This window comes from Hemitrygon akajei, chromosome 21, assembly GCF_048418815.1.
Source record: "Hemitrygon akajei chromosome 21, sHemAka1.3, whole genome shotgun sequence".
In the NCBI taxonomy this organism is placed as follows: domain Eukaryota; kingdom Metazoa; phylum Chordata; class Chondrichthyes; order Myliobatiformes; family Dasyatidae; genus Hemitrygon; species Hemitrygon akajei.
In genome coordinates this window covers 12,914,951-12,937,429 of record NC_133144.1, presented here as the reverse complement: position 1 = coordinate 12,937,429, position 22,479 = coordinate 12,914,951, and the positions used below count along the sequence as shown (strand labels likewise).

At 41.4% G+C, this 22,479-nt stretch overlaps 1 protein-coding gene across 1 annotated transcript in view; it reads right to left on the bottom strand.

Annotated features, from left to right (window-relative positions):
• Positions 1–22,479, bottom strand: part of vps13c (vacuolar protein sorting 13 homolog C) — a 389,552-nt gene that overhangs the window by 72,541 nt on the left and 294,532 nt on the right. The window contains 8 exon segments of the mRNA XM_073024838.1: positions 455–536; positions 9,989–10,128; positions 11,376–11,489; positions 14,473–14,584; positions 15,355–15,424; positions 15,507–15,588; positions 20,120–20,254; positions 21,045–21,189. Of these exon segments, the coding sequence (XP_072880939.1) occupies positions 455–536; positions 9,989–10,128; positions 11,376–11,489; positions 14,473–14,584; positions 15,355–15,424; positions 15,507–15,588; positions 20,120–20,254; positions 21,045–21,189 (880 nt within the window).

Here is a 22,479-nt window from a genome sequence, read left to right as displayed (position 1 = left end):
GTTTGGGAGTTCTGAAAATTCATCAAATCATACTTTCAAGTATGCAGAGACAAATAAGTTTCACAAAAGTAGTTTTGATGGTGCAGAAAGCTAACTGTGGTGAAGTTAAGGAAATTGATTAAGGTAATCAAAGTACAAAATGAGGATTTAGATCACATTTGTTGCATGTTTCTATGGTCAAGTTGCTCAGCATTGCTTGCTATCTGCTAACAACCCCAGTTAATTAAGTCACGTTGCTACCTGCCACCATGTGGATGGAATAGGGGAGTCCATTGGTTACTGTAAAGGTGGGAGAGGAACAATAGCCACTTCCTGTCACACACTTGTACTAAACAAGAACAATGAACAAAGAAACCATCAGGAATGTCAGCATCTGTGGACATTTGTACCGAGGCAAAGTGATCGTTCTGACAGCAGAAAACTGCTGGTGCAATTGGAAAGAGAAAGCACTTACTTGTTCACCATAATGTCTACCTGCAGCAACCATCAACTCATTTCTCTTGTAGAACTGGCATTTAATTTCAAAGAATGCAAGCCTGTAATCCAAGACACTTATTAAGTATTACTTCAAAAATGACAGATGTAAATACTTGATCACAAATATTTATAAAACAACCGGTTTTTTCAATCGACAGACACACTATCCAACACAATTGCTCTCCATATTGTTTAACCCGAGTTACACCAACAAAATATCAGAGAAATTAAATCTTTAGCAACTAATCCTGCTGAAGTGCAAGAGGAGGAAAAATTCCCACATCAGCCGGAAGACTTGAAGCCCAGCTGCCTCATTCCCATCTGTATGCTAGTCCAAGGTCATCCTGAAGGCAGAGATAGCCCTCACCACCTTCTCTTTCTCCCTCCCAACACACGGCCCTCCATTGGTCGAGGCTGACCACGGACATTGCATCTTAGCTATCTGCGTTGTTGGTGCAACACCATTTGTGGCTGATGAAATCAATGAGAGAGTGGCAGTCTCTAACTTAAAGGTCACATCTAAAACTGGTCTCAGCTCTGCTGGAGAAGCAGCATTCCTTTCTATGGGCCTGCTTGTCTTCTGCTGCTTTCAGGGATTTTTCATTGCCTGAGATACGGTGCTGTTTCAGGGAGCTTCTCCATTGGTGCAGTTGACTGCAAGATTTTCCCAGGACTCCATGTTGATGTCCAGCACCTTCATGTCCCGCCTGCAGACAGACTTGCAGTGCAGTTGCATGTGGATAGTGCTTCCCTTGCCTGAAGCCAGCTCACTAAAGAAGATGACTTTTGGAATTTGGCCATCCTGCATGGGGCAGACATGGCCCAGTCAGCTCAGCCTACACTTCCTGAGCAAGCTGTACATACTGGGAGACTGACATAAGAGAGAACCTCAGCACTGGGTACTCTACCTCCCCAGAAAATGCCCCAGATGTGATGAAGGCACCTTAAATGGAAGGTGTTGAGCCTTCTCTCCTGCTTAGCATATGTTGTCCAGGTCTCACTGCTGTAAAGCATTGGTGAACAAGCATTGTACACTGCCATCTTTGCTTCCCAACATATCTTCTTCAATCACCAATAATAAATATTAGGAGCTGACGGATTTCTTTTTAACAAATAAAAGTTTAAGGTGCAAGTGACAGACCTGTGGGGCAGTTTCTCCACATAGAGTTTGGTGTATACATGGAACAAGTGACCGAGGCAGGTACAATAAGTAACATTTAAGAGACATTCATACAGGTACATGATAGGAAAGGGTTAGAGGGATATGGGCCAAATACTGGCAAATGGGACTAATTTAGATGGATATCTTGGTTGGCAAGAATGAGCTGGGCTGTAAGAATTGCTTCCTTGCTATATCACCATAGCTTTATATAATACTTGGAATTTGCCTCTCTAGCCATTGTACTAGTAAAATTCCAACAATACGCTACTTGACTATTTGTAAATTTTAATACTCTGGCATCTGGTTCACTCTCTGATCTTCACACTTTCTGTTCACCTGGACCTTGGTTCCCACACTCTCTTCTACTCACCCAAGTCTCCAGATCCCATTCTCCCCAACCACTTGGTGGGGGCCCAAATCCTGCATTCCCTTGAGCTTACTGGGTTCTGTTCAGCCCTCCCTTGAAACTTATCTGGTTTTGAAAAAGGATCTAGTGCTTTCCTGGAGTACAGGACAAGTAAAATCTTCTCGGGCTACCAGCCAGGTACAGGTATCGATTACTACCGATGTTTTGTCATCCCTGATGAAGACAGTGAGTTTGTCATCGAAACGTCGGTTATAATTTGATAACTCTATCCAGCTTATCTGGTTTTGATTCCTGCACTCTCTTGTGACTTGAAAAAGTGAATTAACTTTGTATAGGAATGTTAATAAAATAACATCTGATAGTCAAGAAAATCCAGCTCTAAAGTCTCAAATATTCCAGATCAATGGAGTTATACTGGTCTTAAATGCCCCACCATTCCATACAAAACTGGTTACCTATTCTACACTGCCTTCTGAACACAACCCCAAAATCTTATCCATGTAATTGGTTCCTTCAAATATGAACAGTCAACTTTACTGGTCTTGCTTCCTATTTTCATGAAAATAAAACAAATAACTGTGTTCAGAAAAACTAAAGTAAAACTTACTGTAAACACCTAGCAGGTGAAATGGTATCAACAGAAAGAGAAACAGTTAACACTTCAAACTGAAAGCCCCTTTGAATGAAATGGGAAGGACAGGAAACAACTTAATTTCAAAATGCAGAGAGAATGGGAGAGGTATGGATAGACAGAACAGAGGAAATATATGACAGGGTGAGACTGGGTTGCTAAGTTGCAAGGGTCACCCAGTTGATGAGTTTACAAGGAGATCTTGATGAGCTGGGGAAGTGAGTCAAGAAATGGCAAATGGCATTCAGTCTAGGTAAATGCATCGTGTTGCATTTCAGGAAGACAAATGAGGATAGAACCTTCACAGTGAACAGAAGGGCCCCGAGGAGGGTTGTTAAACAGTGGCACCTAGGAGTGCAGGTATGCTGCTCCTCAAAAGTGGCATTACAAGTAAACAGGATGGAAAATGAAGTGTTCGGCACTCTAGTCTTTGTCAACCAAGTCAATAACTGTAGGTGTTGGGACATTATGTTGCAGTTGAACAAAACATTGGTGAAGCCACGCTTGGACACCCTATTATTTGAAGGACATAAGTTAGGGGAAAGATTGCAAAATGATTTACTGGAAGGTTGCAGGCAGAGTTGAAAAGGTGACGGTTATTTCTTCAGCAGTTTGAACGGGTCACGACTGCGCAACAGCGTGGAGGTCGGCCAGTGAGAACAACGGAAAAAGTTTAAAAGCGAACGGAGTTGAAAAGGTGACGGTTATTTCTTCAGCAGTTTGAACTGTGCAAGTGCGTGGAGGTCGGCCAGTGAGAACAATGGAAAGAGTTTAAAAGCGAATGGAGTTGAAAAGGTGACGGTTATTTCTTCAGCAGTTTGAAGAGGTCACGACTGCGCAACTGCGTGGAGGTCGGCCAGTGAGAACAGTGGGAAGAGTTTAAAACGAAGACAGATTTACAAAGCGGGCACCAGAGGCGTGGGTAACAGAGTAGTGGGAGACAGAGGCATTGGCGATAAAGGGTCGAGGCAAGGTAGGTTATTTGTTTAAAATAAAGGCAGAGATTATATGTGTGAGGGCGGTTTTCTGTGCTCAGTGTTATATGTGGGAGGTCCTAGAGACTCCCGGCCTCCCGGACGACCACATCCGCACCAGGTGTGTCGAACTGCAGCTCCTTAGGGACCGCGTTAGGGAACTAGAGCTGCAGCTTGATGAACTTTGTCTGGTCAGGGAGAGTGAGGAGGTGACAGAGAGGAGCAATAGGCAGGTGGTCACCCCGGGAGCACAGGAGACAGAGAAGTGGGTAACAGTCAGGAGAGGGAAGGGCAAGAAGCAGGTACTAGAGAGTGCCCCAGTGGCTGTCCCCCTTAACAATAAGTATTCCTGCTTGAGCACTGTTGGGCGGGGGGGACGGCCTACCTGGGGGAAGCAACAGTGGTTGCGCCTCTGGCACAGAGTCTGGCCCTGTGGCTCAGAAGGGTACGGAAAGGAAAAGGATGGTGGCAGTGAAAGGGGACTCTATAGTTAGGGTGTCAGATAGGCGATTCTGTGGATACGGGAAAGAAGCGTGAATGGTAGTTTACCTCCCAGATGCCAGGGTTTGGGATATTTCTGATCGCATCCATGATAGCTTGAAGTGGGAAGGAGAACAGCCACAGGTTGTGGTACATATTGGTACCAATGACATAGGTAGGAAAAGGGAGGAGGTCCTGAAAACAGACTACAGGGAGTTAGGAAAGAAGTTGAGAAGCAGGACCTCAAAGGTAATAATCTCAGGATGACTGTCTGTGCCACGTGAATGAGGTGGAGGATGAATGCATGGCTGAGAGATTGGAGCGGGGGGGAAGGGATTCAGATTTCTGGATCATTGGGACCTCCTCTGGGGTAGGTGTGACCTGTACAAAAAGGACAGGTTGCGCTTGAATTCGAGGGGGACCAATATCCTGGTGGGAAGGTTTTCTAAGGCTAGTGGGGAGAGTTAAAACTAGAATTGCTGGGGTGTGGGAACAGAGGTGAAGTGACAGAGGAAAGGGAGGTTGGCTCACAAATAGAGAATGCTTGGAGTCAGTGTGAAAGGGAGGATAGGCAGGTGATAGAGAAGGGACACGTTTGAGATGTGTCTACTTTAATGCGAGGAGTATCACGAATAAAGTGGACGCGCTTAGAACGTGGATCAGCACTTGGAGCAATGATGTTGTGGCCATTACAGAGACTTGGATGGTGCAGGGGCAGGAATGGCTACTTCAAGTGCCAGGCTTTAAATGTTTCAGAAAGGATAGGGATGGAGGCAAAAGAGGTGGGAGCATTGCACTGTTGATCAGAGAAAATGTCACGGCTGTAGAAAAGGAGGTAGTCATGGATAGGTTGTCTATGGAGTCACTGTGGGTGTAAGTTAGGAATAGGAAGGGGTCAATAACTCTACTGGGTATTTTTTTTGACCACCCAATAGTAACAGAGACATCAAGGAGCAGATAGGGAGACAGATTCTGGAAAGGAGTAATAATAAGTGTCGTTGTGGTGGGAGATTTTAATTTCCCAAATACTGATTGGCATCTCCCTAAAGTGAGGAGTTTAGATGGGACAGAATTTGTTAGGTGTGTTCAGGAAGGTTTCTTGACACAGTATGTAGATAAGCCTACAAGAGGAGAGGTTGTACTTGATCTGGTATTGGGAAATGAACCTAGTCAGGTGTCAGGTCTCTCAGTGGGAGAGTATTTTGGAGATAGTGATCACAATTCCATCTCCTTTACCATAGCATTGGAGAGGGATAGGAACAGACAAGTTAGAAAAATGTTTAATTGGAGTAAGGGGAAATATGAGGCTCTCGTGTAGGAACTTGGAAGCATAAATTGAAAACAGATGTTCTCAGGGAAATGTATGGAAGAAATGTGGCAAATGTTCAGGGGATATTTGCATGTGGTTTTGAGTAGCTACAGTCCAATGAGACATGGAAAGGATGGTAGGGTAGAAGATCCGTGGTGTACAACGGCTATTGTAAATCTAGTCAAGAAGAAAAGGTTACAGAAGGTTCAAAAAACTAGGTGATGGTAGGAATCCATTAGATTATAAAGCTAACAGGAAGGAGCTTAAGAAAGAAATTAGGAGAGCCAGAAAGGGCAATGAGAAGGCCTTGGCAGACAGGATTATGGAAAACCCCACGGCATTCTACAAGTATGTGAAGTGCAAGAGGATAAGACATGAGAGAATAGGACCAATCAAGTGTGACAGTGGAAAAGTGTGTATGAAACCAGAGAAAATAGCAGAGGTACTTATTGAATACTTTGCTTCAATATTCACTACAGAAAAGGATGATGGTGATTGTAGGGATGACTTGCAGTGGACTGAAAAGCTTGAGCATGTAGATATTAAGGAAAAGGATGTGCTGGAGGTTTTGGAAAGCATCAAGTTGGATAGGTCACTGGGACCGGATGAGATGTACCCCAGGCTACTGTGGGAAGTGAGGGAGGAGATTGCTGAGCCTCTGGCAATGATCTCTGCATCATCAATGAGGGTGGGAGAGGATCCAGAGGATTGGAGAGTTGCAGATGTTGTTCCCTTATTCAAGAAAGGGAATAGAGATAGCCCAGGAAATTATAGGCCAGTGAGTCTTATATCTGTGGTGGGTAAGTTGATGAAGAAGTTGCTGACAGGCAGGATTTATGAACATCTGGAGAGGCATAATGTAATTAGGAATCGTCAGCATAGCTTTGTCAAAGGCAGGTCATGCCTTATGAGCCAGACTGAATTTTTTGAGGATGTGGCATTGATGAAGGTAGAGCCGTAGATGTAATGTATATGAATTTCAGCAAGGCATTTGATAATGTACCTCATGCAAGGCTTATTGAGAAAGTAAGGACACATGGGATTCAAGGGGACATTGCTTTGTGGATCCAGAACTGGCTTGCCTGCAGAAGGGAAAGAGTGGTTGTAGATGGGTCATATTCTGCATGGAGGCTGGTGTCCAGTGACTTCAGGGATCTGTCCTGGGACCCCTACTCTTTGTGATTTTTATAAATGACCTGGATAAGGAAGTGGAGGATTGGGTTAGTAAATTTGCCGATGACACAGAGGTTGGGGGTGTTGTGGATAATATGGAGGGCTGTCAGAGGTTACAACGGTAATTGATCAGATGCAAAACTAGGCTGAGAAGTGACAGATGAAGTTCAACCCCGATAAGTGTGAGGTGGTTCATTTTGGTAGGTCAAATATGATGGCAGAATATAGCATTAATGTTAAGACTCTTGGCAGTGTGAAGGATCAGAGAGATCTTGGGGTCCGAGTCCACAGGACACTCAAAGCTGCTATGCAGGTTGACTCTGTGGTTAATAGGGCATAAGGTGCATTTTCTTCATCAATCGTGGGATTGAGTTTAAGAGCCAAGAGGTAATGTTGCAGCTATATAGGACCCTGGTCAGATCCCACTTGAAGTGCTGTGCTCAATTCTGGTCTTCTCACTACAGGAAGGACGTGGAAACCATGGAAAGAGTGCAGAGGAGATTTACAAGGATGTTGCCTGGAGTAGGGAACATGCCTTATGAGAATTGGTTGAGTGAACTAGGCCTTTTCTCCTGGAGCGACGGAGGATGAGAGGTGACCTGATAGAGGTGTACAAGTTAATGAGAGGCATTGATCGTGTGGAAAGTCAGAGGCTTTTTCCAGGGCTGAAATGGCTAGCACGAGAGGGCATAGTTTTAAGGTGCTTGGAAGTAGGTACAGAGATGTCAGGGGTAAGTGTTTTTTTTTTACGCATAGAGTCATGAGTGCGTGGAATGGCTGCCAGCGGCAGTCATGGATACGGAAACGATAGTGTCTTTTAAGAGACTCCTGGATGGCTACATGGAGCTTAGAAAAATAGAGGGCTATGGGTAAACCTAGGATTTTTCTAAGGTAAGTACATGTTCAGCACAGCTTTGCGGGCCGAAAGGCCTGCATTGTGCTGTATGTTTTCTGTTTCTTTGTTGCCAGGCATTGAAGACCTGAGTTACAGAGAAAGAGAATTTCATTCCTTGGAACATCAGACTCAGATGGTGACTTTATAGTGGTATACAAAATCATGAGGGGCATAGATAGGATGAATGGAGGCAGTCTTTTGTACTGGGAAAGAGAATGAAAAAACTAGGTGGTGTAGGTTTAAGATGATAGGGGAAAAGTTTAAAAGAGATGACAGGCAACTTATTTAAGTAGAGAGTGATGCACATATGGAATGAGCCGCGTGAGCCAGGACAAGAACAGTATTTAAAAGATTCTATGACAGGTACATGGATAGGAAAGGTTTAGAGCAGGGGTTCCCCACCTTTTTTATGCCATGGACCACAGGTTGGGAACCCTTAGAGGAATACGAGATAAACAGAGATAAACTGGACAAATTTATAAAGTCATCTAGGTTGGCACGGGGGATGTTGGTTCTATGTTGTATGACGATGAGACAGCAGCTCCACTAGCTGCCCCACTGTGCTGCCCCATTTGTCCAAAGCCTCCTTACTCTGTGTTTTTCATTCTGATGAAGGGTCTTTGACCTGAAACATTAACTTTGCTTCTATTTCCATTGATATGGCCTGACCTGTTGATATTTGAGGTCTGCATTTTTTTCACTTTTTTTTAGGGTTACCAGCTTTTTTAGTATTTTCAATTCCCTTTCTCCATCCTCAATAAATTTAAGCTCATCATAAACTGAAATGAAATTAAATCTTATTTATATATATACTTCTACAATTATACAAAAGTATTAAAATAAATACAAACCCCATTTCCAGAAAAGTTGGGATATTTTCCAAAATGCAATAAAAACAAAAATCTGTGATATGTTAATTCACGTGAACCTTTATTTAACTGACAAAAGTACAAAGAAAAGATTTTCAATAGTTTAACTGACCAACTTAATTTTGTAAATATACACAAATTTAGAATTTGATGACTGCAACACACTCAACAAAAGTTGGGACAGAGTTAAAATAAGATTGAAAAGTGCACAGAATATTCAAGTAGCACCGGTTTGGAAGACTCCACATTAAGCAGGCTAATTGAGAGCAGGTGAGGTATTGTGACTGGGTATAAAAGTAGCGTCCATCAAAGGCTCAGTCTTTGCAAGCAAGAATGGGTCGTGGCTCACCCCTTTGTGCCAAAATTCGTGAGAGAATTGTTAGTCAGTTCAAAAGGAACATTTCCCAACACAAGATTGCAGAGAATTTAGGTCTTTCAACATCTACAGTACATAATACTGTGAAAAGATTCAGAGAATTCAGAGACATCTCAGTGCGTAAAGGGCAAGGTCGGAAACCACTGTTGAATGCGCGTGATCTTCGAGCCCTCAGGCAGCACTGCCTAAGAAACCGTCATGCTACTGTGACAATTATAGCCACCTGGGCTCAGAAGTACTTCGGAAAACCATTGTCACTTAACACAGTCCGTCGCTGCATCCAGAAATGCAACTTGAAGCTGTATTACGCAAGGAGGAAGCCATACATCAATTCTATGCAGAAACGCTGGCGAGTTCTCTGGGCCCGAGCTCATCTCAGATGGACCAAAAGACTGTGGAACCGTGTGCTGTGGTCAGATGAGTCCACATTTCAGCTAGTTTTCGGGAAAAAATGGGCGTTGAGTTCTCCGTGCCAAAGATGAAAACGACCATCCTGATTGTTATCAGTGAAAGGTGCAAAAGCCAGCATCTGTGATGGTATGGGGGTGCATTAGTGCCCATGGCATGGGTGAGTTGCATGTATGTGAAGGTACCATGGACTCTGAGGCGTATATTAGGATTTTAGAGAGACATATGTTGCCATCAAGGCGACGTCTCTTCCCGGGACATCCATGTTTATTTCAGCAGGACAATGCCAGACCACATTCTGCACGGGCTACAACAGTGTGGCTTTGTAGACACAGAGTGTGTGTGCTTGACTGGCCTGCTGCCAGTCCAGATCTATCTCCTATTGAAAATGTATGGCGCATCATGAAGAGGCGAATCAGACAATGAAGACCACGGACTGTTGAGCAGCTGAAGTCTTATATCAAGTAAGAATGGACAAAATTTCCAATTGCAAATCTACTACAATTAGTATCCTCAGTTCCAAAACGATTAAAATGTGTTATTAAAAGGAAAGGTGATGTAACACAATGGTAAACATGCCTCTGTCCCAACTTTTGTTGAGTGTGTTGCAGCCATCAAATTCTAAATTTGTGTATATTTACAAAATACAATTAAGTTGGTCAGTAAAACGATTGAAAATCTTTTATTTGTACTTTTGTCAGTTAAATAAAGGTTCATGTGAATTAACATAACACAGATTTTTGTTTTTATTGCATTTTGGAAAATATTCCAACTTTTCTGGAAATGGGGTTTGTACAAAGTTACAACAATCTCCCCAGTTTGGGGAAAATATTACCCCAATTGTTTAAAGCAGCATGTTCCACTCACTTAAAGATAAGGTCATCAACATCTGTTAATGTAGCTCCAATACTTTTGAGCAAAACGTGGATAGACTGGAGTCGTGCTGCCTCTTGCTTTCCTTTAGTAGACTCCTCTCCCCCCGAGTCCAAAGACAAGCTTAGATGCAGCTGTTTAGAAAAGAACAGAATGGCTAAATTCACCAACAACTTCCGAGTTGGTATCTTGGCTTGGATTACGCTTTTAACACAGTGCCTATAAGAAGTATTCACCCTCCTTGGAAGTATTCAATGTGTTATTGTTTTACAACATTGAATCGCAGTGGATTTAATTTGTCAACAGAAAAGACTCTTCCATGTCAAAGTGAAAACAAATTTATACAAATTGGTTTAAATTAATTACAAATACAAGACACAAAATAGTCAATTGCATAATTACTCACCCCTTTCAAGTCAGCATTTATTAGGTGCACCTTTGGCAGCAATTACAGCCTTGAGTCTGTGTGGATAGGTCTCTATCAGCTTTGCACATTTACAAAATTGCTCAAGCTCTGCCAGACTGCATGGGGATCATGGCGAATAGCCTGTTTCAAAGTCTAGTCATAAATTCTCAATTGGATTGAGATCTAGACTCTGACTTAGCCACTCCAGGACATTAACTGTGTTGTTTTTAAGCTATTCCTCTGTAGCTTTGGCTTTATGCTTGGGGTCATTGTCTTGCTGGAAAATAAATCTTCTCCCAAGTTGCAGTTCTCTTGCAGAGTGGATCAGGTTTTCCTCCAGGAATTCCTTGTATTTTTCTGCATTCATTTTACCCTCTACCTTCACAAGCCTTCCAGAGCTTACGGCAGTGAAGTACCTCCACAGCATGATGCAGCCACCACCATATTTCACAGTACTGACGGTGTGTTTTTGATGATGTATGGTGTTTGGCTTACACCAAATACAGCATTTAGTCGCACCTGTCCCCTTTGTATAGTTCTGGATCACCAGTCTTGAATGCCACCTATCTAGCCCTTAGCAGACTAAGAATCTCCTGGCTCGAGTATGTCACGTACTTTCTTGAAGACTAGTTTGCCTTTTTTAAACTATTTCCATGAAAATTCGGCTAATTAGGACAGCCACCTAATTGGGCCAAAATCTAAGGTTCCCAATGTGTCCTAATTAATCAGAATCCACTATATATGCAAAGCTCTCAAGCTAGTGCAAACTTGGGAAAAGAACCCAATTTCAGCTGATTGGATTCTTGAGAGAAAACAAAAATAATGGCCAACAAAAGTTATTATTAAACGGATATACAATAAAAAGGAGCAAAAGTGAATGTATCAAACCTAGCATAAAGTTACTACCATAGTTATCGTTAACTTTTTTATAAATATAAATTCTTCATTAAACTGAAAAGGAGTTGATTATTCTACCTTTATTGGCGAGATGTGGAAATACTCAAAGAAACTCAGGTTTGAGGCATCAGTCATTGATGTTTCTATCAGTTCTGCCTTTATCGATTCCATATCTTGATCTATCAAACTGGTCTACAGAAGTAAACAAAATAACATCAACTGAACAATATCAATGCCAGCTGTGTAAAAAAAAATCATTGTGCGAAGAAGCAATAAAAAGATTAACCATAGCCATGTTTTCATTTCTGTGACGCAAAGCTTTTATCCAAGGGTAATTTTCATCTTTAGAGCTGATCAATCTTCCCTTTATTCCACTGTAATACTGGTACGTCTGACTTTATCTTCTCCCTCTCAAACTTCAGGATGAATTCTATCATATTATGATCATCGTCTCCCAAGGGTTCCTTTACCTTAAGCTCTCTAAACTGATCTGGTTCATTACACAACACTCAATCCAGAATTGCCTTTCTCAACACAAGCTGCTCTAAAAACCCATCTCAGGGGCATTCAACAAAATCCATCTCTTGGGGTCCAACACCAACCTGATCTTCTCAATTTACCTGCATATTGAAATCCCCCATGACTATATCTTCCGATTCTACGTCACCTTCTTCTTAGGATTTAATTTCATTTATTTTTACCTACAGAGCCACCCGATCCCTCCTACCTACCTGTGTGTCCTGACGATATAAAGTGCATCGATGGATGTTAAGCTCCCAACTGTGATCTTCTTACAGCCACAACTCAGTGAGGACAACAACATCACTCCTGCCAATCTTTTACTGTGCTATAAGAATGTCTACCTTATTCCATATATTGGGTGCATTCAAATATAACACATTCAATTCTCTATTCATCACACTTTTCAATTTTGCCACCATGTTAAACTTCAACATCCCACTGTCTGCAATCCTGCCCTACCAACTGCCCAAACTCAGCCCATCACTCTGGCTTCTTTCCCCTTGCCAATTTAGTTTAAAACCTCCCCCAACAACTCTAACAAACCTGCCTGCGAAGATATTGGTCCCTCTCAAGTTCAGGTGTATCCTATCCCTTTTGTACGAGTCACATCTTTCCAGAAGAGATCCCAATGATCTAGAAAACTGAAACACTATCCCTTGCACCAGTTCCTCAGCCACTCATTCATCTATACCACCATCCTATTCCTGCCCTGACTAGCACGTGACACGGAGTAATTCAGAGATTACTACATTGGAGGTCCTACTTTTTAGCCTCTTCCCCAACTCCCTACACTCACTGCGCAAGACCACTTCCTCCTTTCTACCTATTGATGCCAATGTGCACCACAACCTCTGACTGTTCATGCTCCCTCTTGTGAATATTCTGCAGCCACTCTGAAACATCCTTGACCCTAGCAGCTGGCAAGCAACACACCATCCTGATTTCTCTTTCATAGACACAGAATCTCCTGCCTGTCCCATAACTTTTGAGTCTTCTATCACTATCACTCTACCTGACTGTATTCTTCCCTGCTAAGCCTCAGAGCTGACCTGGCTGCTGCTGCAGTGCCCTGATAGGTCATTCCCCCCACCCCTGCTCCCCAACAGAATCCAAAATGGGTATACTCATCGCTGAGGGAAATGACACAGGGGAACCCTACACTAACTGCTTACTCTCCTTACTTCTCCCAGTAGTCACCTATCCACTATCTGAGGCCTGCACTCTGGGTGTAACCACCTCAGTAAATGCCTCATCTATGAGGTTTTTGGCCTCCTAGATGGTGCTGAGTACATGCAGTACCAGTTCCTTGACCTCGTCAGTCAGGAGTTGAGGTTGCATGCACTTTCTGCAGATGCAGTCATCACAGAGACTGTTATGTCCCCTTCAATCCCACATTTTACAGGAGGAGCATACTACTGCCTAAAGTACCATCCTGCCTGCACTTGTTATATCTTTGGCTCTAACGTCTTAAGTTTAAGTTCACCAATCAACCAATTGATTCCAGGTGACCTAGCATGCTTAGCCTGTTCTTACCTAAGCTGTTGAGCCAATGCCTGACCACTCTAACACTGGCCCACATCAGCAATGGCCCTAATTTTATAGTTTTGTCCCACGAGGGATCTTCGCCATCTATAAGGGAAATTCTTTACTGACTTGTCTAAATAAATCTAAACAGTGAAGATGTTTGGGTACTTGACTGAAAAGATTCAAAGCCATTCAATTCCATCAACCAATGGCCAGTATTCTTTGTAAATAAAAGCCTAGGTAAAAACTAAGTAGTGCATATATTTAAGATAAAAATCCACCTTAGCCCTCTGAAGTTGATCACAAGTAAGTAAGGGCTTTAATATGGCACTAAAATGGTTGAATAATCTACCTTTGTTTAGGTGGAGCTCCAAAATATCGTGCCTTATTTTCATTGATAATGTTTTCTAATCTCTCTTTCAAATTCATTGCTCATTCTCTTTACATTTGCCAGCTTCACTTTTATGGCATACTTTGCACTAATCTGAATTTCACTACCATTTAGTATTTCCCATGGCTTGTCACAAAGTGTGAAGGCCTATTTAATCTGCAGTGAAATAAGTTTAAATGGATTCTGATATGATTCTTCCATCACTAGATTCAAGGATCTTGGCCCAAACAATAATGATGCAACGGTGCTTTCGCATCCAAATCAGGATGGTACACAATTCACAGTAACATGCAATTCCTATAAAACTGTACACAGTAATTATTGCATCCACCATGCACTCATAATGATGAATTAAACTTGTGTAGGTTCCATCAGAGCAGCAGCTGGTCAAAGAAGGCAATAAGACAAAACTTTCTCTCTTCCTGGCCAACCTAGGCCACCATTTAAAAGCTGAGGAAGATAACAGAAACCCATTAAATCCTAGTATATATATACCTCATCTTTGTTAACATATATTTGCCAAAAACTGGTCACGGCAATATTTTTTATTTTGCAAAATAGCCATTACACAAACAGATTCAGACGAAAGTTGGTGAGCTTCAGAAAGCTAAACAAGTCATGTCATAATTACCAGGAACAACTTTCGTCTAACGAGGCTGCTAACAACAGCTCATGGCTGAGGAATTGTTGCAGCACCACCTATAAATAAGTATTTAACATACATTGTGCTGAGATTACCTTCTGTGTCCCTGCAAGAAGATCAGAGGTTGGAGTAAACAATGCAACAACAGCGCTGAGAAAGCCCTGATCGATCTTCACAGCCATTTCCTGAATCAAAACCATGAAGTATCTGAAAGTTAGAGGGGGAAAAAATACTTAGTTTAAAGAGCATGTTTTTCCATAAAATCTTTATTTCAGCAACAAAATAAAAGCGTATCACAAAAGTACTTATTATTTTGATTGTATTAGCTTTAGTTTTAAGAGATCCCCATGTGGCACAAAGCAGTAATTGATGAAGGTTAACACTGTTCCTAATCTGCTGAACGTTTCTAACATTTTCTGGCTTTATTCTGAAGTCTTGTCCAATTTCAGAAAGATGCCAGGAAGAGGAACAGATTCATGGCTCAGGACTAACAATAATTGAAAAGTTGGAAAAATAGTATTTGGTTTTCCATTAATTATGTACAGGAAATTTCTAGTCATTCAATTGCTGATGTTGGACAAGTTTGACTAAAAACACAATGAAGAAGTTTAGAGTTGTGATTGTGAGGTAAAGCTGGGTGTGATCAGGATAGGCGAAAAATAATTCTGCTTGATGATGACATCAATGAGAAATAGTCTGTGATTAAGGATAAATCCTGCTGACAAGTATACAAAAATGGAATAGTGACAGGATGGAATGAAGATAGGTAGGCAGTGGTTAGCATGCAGCATAAATATCAAAAGAGAACTACTATACTTACAAAATTTGCAATAAACTTAATTAGACCTGATTTACAGCGGAGTATAGATCCAAATCCCCAGACAATATAACTGAGGATCAGCTAAATTAATGTTTTAAAACTGCACATTAGCATCAACAAATTGAACAACTACAAATGAGAAAGATACTTTACTCACTTGAACTGTGTCACTTGACTGTGTTCATTAAATCTTGTGATGATACTTATGTCAATAAATGGCTTTGGTTCTGAAAAGAGCATATATGAAACATGAACATTTGCAAAGATATCTGAAGGTAATATACTGTTTGGGGATATAAGTAAGTTCACCTGAATCCAATGCAATTGACTTGGGTGGGAGTACAGGATAGAATGCAGTTGGAAATATTGCTCCAGTAAGCTGATTGTCAACCTGCAACAGAAAAACAGATGAAGTAGTCTGAAAGTATTAGAGCTATTTATTTGGTCATTTCAGAAAAAAAGTATCATGGTGTTTGGGCCACTTATGCCCAATTGCCCTGAAAAAGGGACAATGTAAATCATTATCTCTATTTCTCTTTCAAATGTTACTGTCTAACCTGCTCATTGCTTCCATCGTTTTTTGAGTCGAGGTTTCAAACATCTACAGAAATCTTGATTTTTACTATCTGTCTAAGGTTTATTATTCATGGATATATAAATAATAATATCAATATATAAATATATTTCCTTTGAGGCCTTGAAGACCAAAAATGTAATGACAAACTAGAACTAAAGCACAAATATCTCCAGTCTCAGTTCTTAAAAGATATTCACATGGAAGCCTCTATTAACTTTAAACAATTTAAAACTCTTCAGAACATAGAACAGTACAGTACAGGTAATTCAGGCCACAATGTTGTGCCAACCTTTTCACCTATTCCAAGATCAGTCTAACCTTTACCTTCCACGCAGTTCTCCATTTTTCTTTCATCCACGTGACTATCGAAGAGATTCTTAAATGTTTCTAATGTATGTACCTCTACCACCACCCTGGCAGTGCGCTCCATGCACTTACCACTCTCTGTGTAGAATACCTAACTCTAATATCTGCCCTATACTTTCCTCCAATCAGCTTCAAAGTAACATTAGCTGTTTCCACCTTGTAAAAATGTGCGAGCTGTCCACTCCATCTATGCTTCTTATCATCTTACACACCTCTACTGAATTGTTCTTCGCTCCAAAGAGAAAAACTCTAGCTTGCTCAATCTTTCCTCATAAGACATATTCTCCAATCCAGGAAGCATCTGGTAAATCTCCTCTGCACACTCTCTAAATTTTTCACATCATTCCTATAATGAGTCAACCAGAAAGGAACTTTAAAACTGAATAAGTAATTTTATAGTACCTATTGTTCTAATATAGGTAAACACCATATAACAGCACCATATCAATGAATGCAGAATCTTGTTTAGCGATGCAGATTGTAGGGTAAATATTGGACAGGATACCCTATATTGTGACCTGAACCCACAACCTCTGTCTCAGTGAGGAAATTTGCCGAAGTTGTGTATCTTCCTAATGGAGTCACTGGACAGTGAGCAAGCAGGAGATAGGAAACCGTATAAGTATATTACTGAATAGTGAGCTCTAATAGCCTTAGAAAACTACAGATCCACTGGTCTTACATAAATCTTGTGTAAAATATCAAATCATATAATGTAACAAACTTGGCAATACGGGTAAAATTTTAACCAATATGCCTTTAAACAGGGGCCATTCCAGCATTGAAATATTATATCACCACCTTAATTACCAATATACTTACTGTCAGACCTCCTTAAGTTTAAGGTGACCAACCAGTGATCAGTCTGACTGCAGAATATCAGATGGAAGAGCCAATCTAAACCCATAAGACCACAAGATTTAGGAGAAGAATTAGGCCATTTGGCCTATTAAGTCTTCTCCAGCATTTCATCGTGGCTGATCCACTTGCTCTCTCAACCCCATTATCCTGCCTTCTCCACGTAGACTAATCAAGAACCTATCAAGCTCCGCCAAATTCCACAGATTGAACACCCTCTGGCTCAAGAAATTCCTCATCTCCTTTCTAAATAGACAACCCTTTATTGTGAGACTGTACCCTCTGGTCTAAGACTCCCCTTACAGGAAAAATGTTCTCCACCTCTATTCCAAATTCCATCTGCCATTTTTCAGCCCATGTTTCCATGTGATGCAGATCCCTTTGCAAGCCATAATAGCCTTCCTCACTGTCCACTACACCCTGAATCTTGGAGTTATCTGCAAATTTGCTGATCCAGTTAACCACATTTTCATCCACAAATAGATGACAAACAAAAGGTCCCAGCACTGATCCCTGTGGCACACCACTAGTCAGAGAGGCAACCCTCCTTGACCACTCTCAAGCTTCTCTGACAAAGCCAATGTCAAATCCAATTTACCACCTCATCTTGAGTGCCAAGTGACTGAACCTTCTTGACTAACCTCCCATGTGGGACCTTGTCAAACACCTTACTAAATTCCATGTTGACAACATCCACTGCCTTGCCTTAATCCACTTTTCTCGCAACTTCCTCGAAAATCTCTAAAAAATTGGTTAGACGTGACTTTTCACACATTAAGCCATGCTGACTTTCTTAATCAGTCCATGTCTATCCAAATACTTATATATCCGGTCCAACAGAGTCTTCCTAAGAGTTCCTTTTTCTTAAGCTTCCTCGTCAAATCTGGTTCAATACACAACAACCAATCCAGAATAGCCTCTCCCCTAGTGGATTCCACCATAAGCTGCTCTGAAAAGCCAGCTCACAGGCATTCCATAAATGGTTTCTCTCGGGATCAAGCACCAACCTGATTTTCCTAATCTACCTGCATATTGAAATCCTCTGTGACTATTTAACACTGCCCTTTTGACATGCGCTTTTTTTTATCTGCTGGTATATTGGGCAGCACTGTAGTGTAGTAGTTAGCACAATGCTTTACAATACCAGCAACCTGTGTTCAATTCCCATTGCAGTCTAAAAGGAATCTGTATGTTCTCCCTCTGACCATGTGGGTACTCCAGTTTCCTCCCAAGTCCAGAGACGTACCAGTTGGTAGGTTAATGAGTCATTATATTGTCCCATAGTTAGGCTGCAGTTAAATTAGAGGTTGCTGCGGCTTGAAAGGCTAGAAGGGTGTATTTTGCACTGTATCTCAAAAAAATATATATATTAAGTAATTTGTAGCCCACTTCCTGGCAACTGTTCGAAGGACTGTATTACAGTTCCTTGATGCTACCCACAAAGATTCTACATTCTCCAATCCTATGTTACCTCTTTCTAAGGATTCTATTTCATTTTTCTTACCAACAGAAACACCACACCCCATCTACCAACCTGCTTGTCCTTTTGATACAATCTGTATCCTTGGATGTTAAAACTCCCAAATATGATTTTCTTACAACAACTCTGAGATACCCACATCACATCTGCCAATCTTTAATTGTGCTACAAGATCATCTACCTTATTCGGTATACTGCGTGCATTCAAATATAACACTTTCAATCCTGTATTCATCACTATTTTCAACATTGCCCCCATGTTACACTTGAGCTCATCCCACTGACTGCAATTTTGCTCCATCATCTGCCTGTCCTTCCCTCACAGACCACAGAGTCACTACACACTGCATCTAGATGTATACAAACTGCCCCATCTTCAGCTTTATCACTATGGTTCCCATGTCCTTGACAATAGTCCCCAACAGCTCTAGCAAACCTGCCTGCAAGGATATTGGTCTCTCTCGGTATTTTTTTTTTTTACAGATCATACCTACCTCAGAAGAGAACTCAATGATCCGGAAATCTGAACCCCTGCCCTCTGCACCAGTTCCTCAGCCACGCATTCATCTGCCAAATCATCCTACCTTTATCTTCACTGGCATGCGGCACAGGCAGTAATCCAGAGATTACTATCCTGGAGCTCCTGTTTTTCAGCTTTCTAAGCAATTCCCTAAATTTTCTCTTCAAGACCACCTCCCTTTTCCTACCTATGTCATTGGTGCCAATATGTACCAAGTCTTCTGGCTGCTCACCCTCGCACTTTAAAATACCATGCACCTGATCCAAGACTTCCCAGACCCTAGCACCTGGGAGGCAAAATATCATTTGGGTATCTCTTTCATACCCACAGAGTCTCATGTATACTCCTCTAACTGTGGAATCCCCTGTCAGTACTGCAGTCCTCTCCCCCCCTCCCCCCCACCACCTTCCCTTCTGAGCCACCGTGCCACATTCAGTGTCAGAGTCTCAGTCACTGCTGCTCACTCTGGTAGGTTGTCCTCCTCAAAAGGATCCAAAGTGGTATACTTATTATTGAGGGGAATGGACATGGGTACTCTGCACTGGCTGCCCATTTCCTTTCCCTCTCCTGACAGTACCTGCCTTCTGCAACTTAGGGGTGACTATCTCCCTGTACCTCCTATCAACTGCTAAGTTTTTCGTACAAGCTGAGGAACTTTGAGCTGCAGCTCTAATTCCTTAGTATGTTCTCTGAAGAACTGCATCTCGGTGCACCTGATGCAGATGTGGTTATCTGGGAGGCTGAAGGTCTTTCAGAATTCTCATTTCTCACACAAAGAACACAACACTGACTCTGGAGCCATTTTCATGCCATTAACTATGCACTAACAGATGAACAGAAAATTACCTCACCCAAGCCTGCTGAACCAAAACTTCCCCACTCTAACACTGGTCCACTCGCACAACGGCTGCTCTGCTTGTCCCTACCGTGGCTTTATTTGCCCTTGCTAAAGAATTGTGATTCGATTGGGCTGCCTGAAAAGTTAAAAACCTGCAAGTGCTCGTTTTAAAATCTCTCACCTTGCCCTGTGTGTAGTCTTCTCTCTTAATTCGATGGAACCCAAAACCAAACCAACCTTAATGAAACAATACCATTACAATGCAAGAGGATTGAAACTTTACCTGCAGCCAATATAATTGTGCACGTAAGCTCCTATGATGAGCTGACTGTTTGTATTCAACATGAATTCCTGATATAAAGTCTCGCTTGATGCTCATTTGCTGAGGCAATCGAGTTTCCATCCGGTGAAAATTAGCCTAAAATAAAAAAAGCAGGGTAATCTTGCATCGAACAGAAATGCCACCACAGTAGCAAATCAACTGTGGGTACATGATCCTGTACCCAGATCACTGCATGGCTTTCACTCAAAGCGTTTCACTACTGTTAGACAAACATAAATGAGTACGCATCCCTTCATGAATGCTATCAAAAAGATAAGTATTTGAAAGGTAAAGTTACATTAAAGAATTATTCTGCATGACCACCAAGGACTGAAGATTTCTGTTCCATATGTAATCTATAAATGCAGTTTTCAAATTGGCGCTAACTTTTATCTCAGAATTCCCACAAGTTGAAAGCAGAGAAAAGGAGAAAAAGTTTTCCCATTAGTCAACAGAACTTAATTAGAAACAGGATATGTGCTTGCATTGATTCCTTTAGATAGGTTGATTTGTTTCCCAATTACTATATATATTTATTCTCTGTACATATCACAAATATATGGTGGAAGTGCAAATGATGGATCAATAATTTTCGTAGTGGTATTTTTAGAGGAAGTATACAGAAAACAATCTTCCAAATGTTGAATGTCGCTCACGAAGTGGGGGGCAGGGTGGTGGTAGCTGAACCAGTGGAATGTAAGAGAACAATGTCAGTCAAAGGATTTTATTAAATAAAGGCTCACACAGTAAGAGAAAGGGAAATCGTCAAGTGACTTATTGACTTTTGGAGTTTGATCAGTTCCAAATAAAATGTCAAGAACTATTTTTGTGAGCTAACATATTCACCGGAACTCACACTCAGTTAGACAAGAACTCTTTATGTTACCTCTAAGTTATTATCCAACTTAATCCAGTGCTCTTCAGTCCTTGTCGTCAGATGTTTTTGATAGGCCCGTTCCAAAAGATTGATGTGCTTTTGACTAAATGGCTTCCACCGCTGCTTGCGTTTCATTTCCCAGACAACACCAGAGCTGAAAACAGAATGAAAACTGATTAAAAAATTTTAAAAATGCTCAAACATTTTACTGAGCCGTGTGGTGTCATGGTAGTGTAAGGGTTAAGTGCAATGCTATTTCGGTTCACGGCATTGTGGAGTACAGAGTTCAATTCCAGCATCATATGTAAGGAACTGTATATTCTCCCCTTGACTGCATGAGTTTCCTCTGGGTGCTCTGGTTTACTCCCACTGTCCAAAGAAGTACAAGTTAGTAGGTTAATTGGTCATTGTAAAATTCTCATGTGATTAGGCTAAGGTTAAATAAGTGGGCTGCCGGACGGTGCAGCTCGTTGGGCCGAAGGACTTGTTCTGCCCTGTCTCTAAATAAAATAAATAAAGGGATAGAAAACCTTCAGAAATAATTCTTTTTCCACACCAACTTTACTTACCTATTTTTTAATGTTTTAATACTTCAAAAACAAAATCTTAGAACTAATTATAGAGACGGCTTCAGATAATAACTTTGACATGGCAGTCTTCAGCAAACGTATTCAGCTGAATTTTTCCACATTTTGTTTCCAAAAATTTTACATTTGTATTTTGTGTTATTTGACCATTTACTGCTATGAGGAACATTTTCAATATATAGTTACCTCAACATTTATCAAAAGTTGCAGCAACCTTCCAAAATTAACTGAGAACTGGATTTAGGGAAGTACTACTCATCACTGTTCCAGGGAACAGGTCCAATCAGGTACTGTCTGCACATATCTTAACTGGGTGCATTTCCTATGGATGCTCCAGTTTCCTCTCTGATCCAAAAGGTTAATTGGCAACTGTAAACGTATGTCAGTGGCATAAAGATTCAAAGGGGAAGAAGATGTGCATGGAAGTGTAAAAGAGAGGCAAGAGAGGATATTGGACCACTCAAAAACAATGCTAGAGCAGTAGTAATGGGGGGACAAAGAAAAGACGGACAAACTGAGTTAAGTATTTTGTATCAGTCTTCACTGTAGAAGACAGAAGAAGTTTGGTGGAAGTTCTGGGAGTCAGAAATCATGAGGTGTATGAGATTACCATGACTACAGAGAAGTTCTTGGGAAAGGTCCCAAGAAAGGTCTGAAGGTAGATAAGTCCCCTGGACTAGACGATGTATACCCCGGGGTTCTGAAAGAGGTGGCTGAAGAGATCATGGAGGCATTAGTAATTATCTTTCAAAAATCACTAGATTCTGGTGCAGCTCCAGAAGACAGGAAAATTGCAAATGTCACTCCACTCTTCAAGAAGGGAGATAGGCAGAAGAAAGCAAACTATAGACCAGCTA